Raw genomic sequence first — 8,618 nt, forward strand, 5'->3', positions numbered from 1 at the left:
ATATGAAAAATATGGTTTCAGTGCTATATATAAAAACAGTAAAAGCATAATCTGAAAAAAACAAGCATTGTGCATTAAATTGAATAATATTTAGATATTTTTATAGTTGTTTTGATACCTTTATCTGAAACTGTGTCAGAGTTTATTTAATTTAAGTGGGTACAGTATATAAAACATATGAAAAATATGGTTTCAGTACTATATATAAAAACAGTAAAGACATAATCTGAAAAAACAAGCCTTGTGCATTATAGGGAATAATATTCTGAATATTTTACAGTTGGTTTGATACCTTTATCTCAAACGGTGTCAGAGTTTAATTAAAGTGGGTATAGTATATAAAACATATGAAAAATATGGTTTCAGTACTATATATAAAAACAGTAAAGGCATAATCTGAAAAAACAAGCCTTGTGCAGTATAGGGAATAATATTCTGAATATTTTACAGTTGGTTTGATACATTTATCTCAAACTGTGTCAGAGTTTAATTAATTTAAGTGGATACAGTATATAAAACATATGAAAAATATGTTTTATACACCTTATATATATATATATATACACCTTGCTGCGTGTACTGCTTTAGGCTAACCGAGACTTGTCATTTGCACTTATATATTGTTGCTCTTTTGTTAGTTTTGACTGCTTTTATTGTCCTCATTTGTACGTTGCTTTGGATAAAAGCGTCTGCTAAATGACTAAATGTAAATAAATGTTTTTAGCATTAAAAAGTGCAGTACTGTTCAAACGTTTAAGGACATAAGATTTATTTTTAATGTTTTTGAAAGAAGTCTCTTCTGCTCACCAAGGCTGCATTTATTCAATCAAAAATGCTGTAAAAATAGGAATATTGTGAACTATTATTAACAATTAAAATAACTGTTTTCTGTTGGAATATATTGTTAAATGTAATTTATTGCTGTGATGCAAAGTTTCATTTTCAGCATCATTACTCCAGTCTTCAGTGTAACATGATCCTTCAGAAATCATTCTAATATGCTGATTTGCTGCTCAAGAAACACTTATGATTATTATCAATGTTGAAAACAGTTGTGCTGTTTCATGTTTTTGTTAGACATTTTTTTAGGATTATTTGATGAATAGAAAGTTCAAAAGAACATAATTTATTTAAAATAGAAATCATTTGTAACATTAAATTTGTCTTTACAGACAATTTTGATCAATCCAATGCATCCTTGCCGAATAAAACTATTAAATAAAAATAAAAAAATCTGGTTAAATGCATTTTTGGTGACATTTAGAAGTGGGTAAATCTGAAATCAGGGAGATGCACATGCATTGTCCTACTTCTGGTTGTTTTAATCTAAACGTGAGTATCTTTCAAACTTTTTATACCCTGAAACTTGCAAACAACAAATCCAGTGGCTCTTCCTGAAAGTGGTGCTGGGAACACACCAACTTCACCCCTGCCGAGCTGATAAAGACCTGTGCACTCTGACTCCCAGATACTGCATAAAGCCAGCCAATCAGATTGGAACCGGCAATGTTTGCCAGCTTTTGGTTGAAGATGCTTCAAGCGGCCTGTGAACGGTCTGTAGATGGGTTATCTGAGGCTAAGACTAGTGGATTGTGGGTAACAGGGTCTCAAGCTGTTGAAACAGTGTCTTGAATTAGACAACAACTACTGATGGCTAGAAAGGCTTACTGTATCTCCCTGCAGGTTACAGTGGAGAGCGCAGTGCTTGTTGCTGGCTGATAATGGTGTCCTTCACATGATCTCAGCCTTGCCAGATTGATTTCAGCCCCTCAGGCCGCTTCTCTCTGCTCACTGCAAACACACAGTAATACACACACTCGGCTGCGTCTGTTCTGGAGAGCGGCCAGCCTATTATCTGAGTGACTGTTGTGTGCTGTGCTGTTTAGTGCTGTTGATTCTTCTTTGGCCCGCTGCTGTATCTTGATCCCTGGTTGGGTGTTAATGTGTGTTTGGTAAGAGCGAGAGGCAGGTACTTCAGCTCAGTTTAATGAACAGTTGAGCTGAAGTTGGTGGAGGCTGGACAGATGGATACCAGGACGAACGTCTACTGAAACTGCTCACCTCATTTGTCACAATGTTCTCTAACTCTCTTTATGGAAAATACTCTGTTCATCATGTATCTCTTGTACCGGAATTACTTACTTTTTCACCAAAATTGGCTCAAATCATCTTCAGACGATGCTGGCAAAACGTTATCAAAAGATTTCCGATAGACCAAACCGTTCTCGGAAAGCGTGTTAACGAATTTGACAAAATTTGCACAAAAATGGGCATGAGGCTATATCTTTGCAACGCTTTAGTGGATTGACCAAACTTTACCAAGCATGAAATGAGGGCACCTGAGTAGTTTCGGCACAGTGCCATCTACTGGTCAAAAGATAGAAACATTTTTACTTTTTTTGTTTATAATTTCTGAACAGTTTGACCAAAAATCATAAGATTGATCTCATTAGATTTGGAGCGGCATGCTGAATCAAACAACACCCAATTTCTCTATGTCAGCCATTTTGAGCGTGAACCATTTGGAATTTTGTTTAAACGCTTTAGCGTATTGTTATGAATCTTATAGAACCGCTTGCAGGAAAGTTATGAAATTAGGTACATTGATAGAGGACAGCCTCTAACTCAAACTCTTTAGTGCCACCAATAGGTCTAAAAGAAAAATGATTTTTCCTCTGTTTCCTTGGCTCATGCCGAGCCAAATGCATACCAAAATTTTAATTTCTACAGGTAAAGATTTAGCATTTTTGAATTTTGCAAAAAAATCTACTTTTTCGAACTCATCCTAGATAGTGTATTCGATTTTCACCAAAATTGGCTCAGATCATCTTCAGGCAATACTGGCAAAAAAAGTTATAAAAAGATTTCAGATAGACCAAAATGTTCCAGGAAAGCACATTAACGAATATGACGAAATTTGCACAAAAATGGACATGAGGCTATATCTTCACAACGCTTTAGCGGATTCTGACCAAACTTGGTACGTGCATTTTTGTTTAGAATTTCTAAACAGATTGACCAAAAGTCATAAGACTGATCTTGTTAGATTCGGCATACCGAATAGAACGTTATCTAATTTTCCTATGTATTTATGGATGTCATCCATTTTTAGTTTTGTCGTAAAATTCTGTATCAACAATTGTCTTTAACAGGGGTCTCCAACTCTGCTCCTGGAGAGTTACCATACTTCAGCTTCAACTTCAACCCTAATCAAACACACCTGGACCAGCTAATCAAGGCGTTCAGGGCTACTTAATTACAGGCAGGTGTGTTGAAGCTGAAGTCTGCAGGAAGGTAGCTCTCCAGGAGCAGGGTTGGAGAACTCTTGTCGTTATTGAGTAATTAAAGATAGCTCCTTAGCTTTTCATTTTACCTCTGTTGTGCTCGGCCCCTAAATTGCTGCTTGCAGCTACATTTTGGTATTGTTTTTGCAATAATAAACGGCTGACCGTAAATTATCCCACTTATTACATGATGACTCATAAAATAAAGATGCAAGGATGTTAAATATTTAAACTGAAATTGTTTTATTATCTTTCTTATAGATTTGTTTAAAGTTTCCACTAAGAAAAAAAACCCAATCACAATCAAGAATTCCAGAGAGCCGTGTAATGAATCAAACTACAGTACACTCGTGTACAGACACTCTTTCTTATTCATAACAAATGGATGCAGTTTCTGTTCTTCACAAAATCATTTCTCTTTTTTTATTTATTTTGTGTGTGTTTATAGGTGAGGGCCATGCGTCTGTCGTTCGTGGGTGAGATGGGCTGGGAGCTTCACATCCCTAAAGAGTCCTGTCTGCCCGTCTACCACGCCGTCATGGCCGCAGGGGCCAAATATGGCATCTGCAATGCCGGCTACAGGGCCATTGACTCCTTGAGCATTGAGAAAGGTATGGGTTAATGTTATTATTATTACTATCACTGTAATTCATTATCAGTATTATTTTTATTGGGCCAGTAAGCAACCAACCTAACCGCTCTTTCAACCACGCAAACACTCTGCGATGCCTTGGCAATAACCCAAGATTGTGCGACATTTTGCACAGGATGACTTACACTTTCTTCTGAAAGCATATAAATGTAGTTCAGTAGTAAAAGATGACATTTCCACATCTCCTCATGCATTATGAGTGTTGGCGATCTGATTTTGCTGTAGTAAAAGCATGCTTTTAGTGTGTCGAGATCAGTTGATTTACTGTGCGCTTGTGTTGATGAGCAGTGTTTGGGCCACTAGAGTTTCACTCAACAGATCTTGATTGATCTGCGATACATTTTCTATTAACACCGCAAGCATAAAACATCATTGCATCGCTCTCCAATAGAGTCACATATATAATTCATTCTTAATGCTGCTTTCAGCCTTAAACTGCAGTTTTTCTGCAGCAGCACTGGTCGAGCATACAGTCAATGCACACCGGTGGAGATAATAGTTCAGATGTACTATAGGTTGGTAGGCGTCCCTAATGCACTGAGCTCTGGAAGCTAAAGAAGTAGACAGTAGGGCACAATAAAAACTCATTACTGCAGCTGAACACTTCAGCATAGCACTTCCACTGCACTCTTGAGACTCAACTCAGCTTCACTGTTTGTTCACTACGTAGCTCATATCTGCTAGACTGTGTGCTCCTGGTTGAAATACTCCACCTGAGTGCAAGACGAAGAAATAAGTCCATCTCTGTTTATGTGAATGCATCAGCATGCTAGTAATAATGGATGTGTGATTTCATGTTTAGTGTTTGGTTCAATGGCGTGATGCTCTTTGGATCTATTCATTATTTAAAAGTATTTAAAAATGCAATTTATATAGAATGCACTTTTCCTGACGAACGTGTTTTTATTTTCTAAATTCAAATTAATTTTGATACCTTTTGTTGGGGTCAAGTTTAAAACGTTAAGATTATAAGAGATTGTAACAAAGAAAAAAGTAATATTAAAAGCTGAAACTCTTGAATTATTATTATTATTAGAATTTATTTTTGTTTGTTTGTTTACAAAATTACTATTTCCTTTGAAATAAAACTTATACAGTAAAAACTATATTACATATTGTGTAATATTATTACTATTTAAAATATTTTCTATTGTAGTATATTTTAAAATGTATTTTATTCATGAGATGCAAAGCATCATTTTCAGCATCATTACTCCAGTCTTCAGTGTCACACGAACCTTCAGAAATCATTCTAATACGCTAATATTTCCTATAATTGGCAGTGATTAAATTTTTGTGGAAACTATAATACATTTTTTTCAGTATTTTATTTTTTCATTTTTAATTTTTTGTGATGAATAGAAAGCCCAAAAAGAACAGATTTTTTATATCTTTAGTCACTTTTGGCTAATTTAATGCATCCTTGCTAAATAAAAGTATTAATTTTAATAAGTCTTACTGTCATTCTGTTCAAAATATTTTTTAAATGATTAAATCAAAGCTTTCATTGACAATTGTAATTTAAAACAAAATAGTAAAAGTTATATTAAAATATATGAAACCAACATGAATACAAACTTTCCATTTTCTAAGAACTTACTCTTTTTTTTTTTTTTTCATTTAAATGGTTTTGAATCATCTGTCTGTCTCTCTCTCTCTCTCTCTCTCTCTCAGGTTACAGGCATTAGCACGCAGATCTGCGTCCTGATGACACTCCACTAGAGGCGGGACTTGCATTCACCTGTAAGATGAAGACCTCCATTCCCTTCCTGGGGCGGCAGGCACTGGAGGCCCAAAAGGCTGAGGGTCTGCGCAGACGGATCGTCTGCTTCACAGTTGATGAGTGAGTCCCAGCGCAACAAAGAACAGATTTCAACAAAATTACTGTTATGAATGTAGACATAATAAAAAGGCAGGAATATTAAGGTGGTAGATTAACAGGAGGGTTTGACTAAATTTCGAATCCGTTTTAGGGGTTATCGCTCTGTTTGCTTTAAAAAACACATGAGTGAAAAGTAAGTTTGGCAGATTTACTCCTGAATGTGAATTTAGGGGTTAAAGTGATTGAAAATTGACTCATCTTCAGGCCATCCAAGATGTAGATGAGTTTGTTTCTTCATCAGATTTGGAGAAATGTAGCATTACATCACTTGTTCACCAGTGGATCCTCTGCAGTGAATGGGTGCCGTCAGAATGAGAGTCCAAACAGCTGATAAAAACATCACAATAATCCACAAGTAAACCACACCACTCCAGTCCATCAGTTAATGACTTGTGAAGCAAACAACTTGTTGATTCTTGCTAAAATAAGAGTCCTTTATCTATAATATTGCTCTCTGCAGTGGAAAAGTCGTCTCATCTGAATCTGGTGAAAAATAGGTATGCATCCCCCTTTTGGGGGAAGAACTTTTTCACCGGAGGAAGCATTATTATGGATTATGAACTCGTATTCTAGCCAAAAGCAATAGTTTGAAGTTAAAAACACCTTGATGGATTTGTTTCTTACAAACACGCAGCTTTTCACTTCAAAAGATGTTAATTGATGGACTGGAGTAGTGTGGATGATTGTGAAGAAACAAACTCGTCTACATCCTGGATGGCCTGAGGGGGAGTATACTTTCAGCAAATGTTCTTTTTTGGGGTGAACTTTTTCTTTAAAATTCAAAGCACAGCAGCAGACTAATATGCTGGTCATCACTGGTTTCGTAGCCTCGGGTATTTGGCAAGGTTTTTGACATTTATTTACAAACGGTCTGACTTAAAAGTGAATAATTGCTGTAATTCCGAACTAATGTTATTATACATCACCGCACATTTGACTGATGAGATTTTTCAAGGAGACATCTGAGCTTGACCAACACTTTTCACTTTTCATGTCCACTTAAAGCTCCGTTCTATGAGTCTTAGTTACAGCCGTCCAATGCCCAAACAACTTCGTCAAACGCAGTTTATAGAAGTTGAATTCCTAACAAATTTGGATTCAGTCATCTTAAAACTTTCCAGAAGTTTTTTCAGACGTTTCAGAAGCAAACAGCCAGATCTGGACGTGGCCTCAAGAATCTGTCACGGATGGACCAGTGTTCATGTTATTTAGGGTCTCATTTGATCAGCGTTGATGGTGTTGTTTGTCCTTCCTGCAGGAAAGTGCCAATGTTTGGTCTGGAAGCTATTTTCCGCAACGGCGTTCCTGTGGGCCACCTGCGGCGCTCCGAATTTAGATTTGCCATTGACAAGACCATTGGCTATGGTTATATTCGCAACCCAGACGGTGGAGTGGTGAGTATCGTACAACAGCTGTCTGCCTAAAACTAGTCAGCTGTTTATCTAGACAGCATTTAAAGCTGCAAGGTGCTGCCTAAAGCTTAAAGGTGCTCTGCTAAAACGTACATTTTATACAGACTTATGTATTACTGCCAATGTTGAGTCCAAATCAGACTATTATGAGGATCCATTTTGGCCTTAAAATCAGCTTCCTTTGTAGGCAGTAGAGAGTAAGGTAGATATTCAGTCATTTTGTTTGGGTTTAACAACTGTTTTCTGTTTTACTCACACAGTCAGATCAGACATCAGAATATGAGAATGGGTCACTTCTTATCATCAACATGATATTTTCAGTATAATTGCACTTTGGCAAGTACTTTTAACAGATAAGTATTAAGAAGCCCTCTTCTCTTTGTTGCATATGCACTCGTTTCCTTCTCTGCTGTTATGATTGAGGGTGAGTCATGCGAGATGTTCCTCATTTAGGCTAATTTAACAGGCCTGTAAAGAGCGATGATTAGATGAAGGATACTGTGTGTCGCACATACTGCTGTTACTGAAATACTTACTGTCCTGAAATGAAAGATGGTGTTGAGTATGGCTAAACCTTATATCATCATGTGATCAGTGTGAAAAACATATTGTTAGTTTTTGGAGGAATTTCAATGAAATGTTCAATGAGCAACCTTTAACATAAATAACCATGAAACATAAAAGTATCAAATAATAATAATTTTTGTCACATAGGTTTGTCAAGGTCAAGTGTCAAGGTCTCTCGTCTATGTATAAAATTATATATGTATTATTTGGTGGAAATTCAATGGTAAAAAATATTTACAGGTACTGTATACTTTCTAAATATTTTATAATGATACTTATTATTATTTAAATAATTATATGATTTATTTAAATTCTTTTTATTATTTGGTGGAACTACACAAAAAATTTGAATTATTTAAAATAAAAAAATTAATTTATTAAATGGTTACACTTTATTTTAAGGTGTCCTTGTTACAGTGTAATTTACAGTTAAGTACTGAGTAATATTAATTAATTACATGTACTTACTATTTGGTTAGGGTTAGGATAGATAGATAGATAGTTGCCTATATATATATATATATATATATATATATATACTATATATGGGTTGTTGGCGTGACATGTCATTTTCACTGTCCCACAAGATAAAAATGAATATAATTAATATTGTCGTTATTTAAAATGCAGTAAATCATTAAACATTTCTTTGTCCTACATGGACCTGTTGTTATAAAAGCTGCAGTGTTATTCGATTTTTTTTTAAATTATTGAGCCAAATCGCAAAATTGTCCTATGGTGTGACTGTCTCGAGCATGGTTCAATAAATGACAACTTTTATAAATTAAAAAGAAAAGCATAAAAATGTTAATAAATACCTC

General features: G+C 35.4%; 1 protein-coding gene across 1 annotated transcript in view; it reads left to right on the forward strand.

The window, feature by feature from the left end:
• Positions 1 to 8,618, forward strand: part of LOC107744257 (sarcosine dehydrogenase, mitochondrial-like) — a gene marked incomplete at its 5' end in the record, with an annotated part of 67,154 nt that overhangs the window by 50,216 nt on the left and 8,320 nt on the right. Inside the window, 3 exon segments of the mRNA XM_016557794.1 lie at positions 3,733 to 3,895; positions 5,611 to 5,779; positions 7,077 to 7,212. Of these exon segments, the coding sequence (XP_016413280.1) occupies positions 3,733 to 3,895; positions 5,611 to 5,779; positions 7,077 to 7,212 (468 nt within the window).

The sequence above is a fragment of the Sinocyclocheilus rhinocerous genome, unplaced genomic scaffold, assembly GCF_001515625.1.
Source record: "Sinocyclocheilus rhinocerous isolate Xijiao unplaced genomic scaffold, SAMN03320098_v1.1 scaffold317, whole genome shotgun sequence".
Classification (NCBI taxonomy): domain Eukaryota; kingdom Metazoa; phylum Chordata; class Actinopteri; order Cypriniformes; family Cyprinidae; genus Sinocyclocheilus; species Sinocyclocheilus rhinocerous.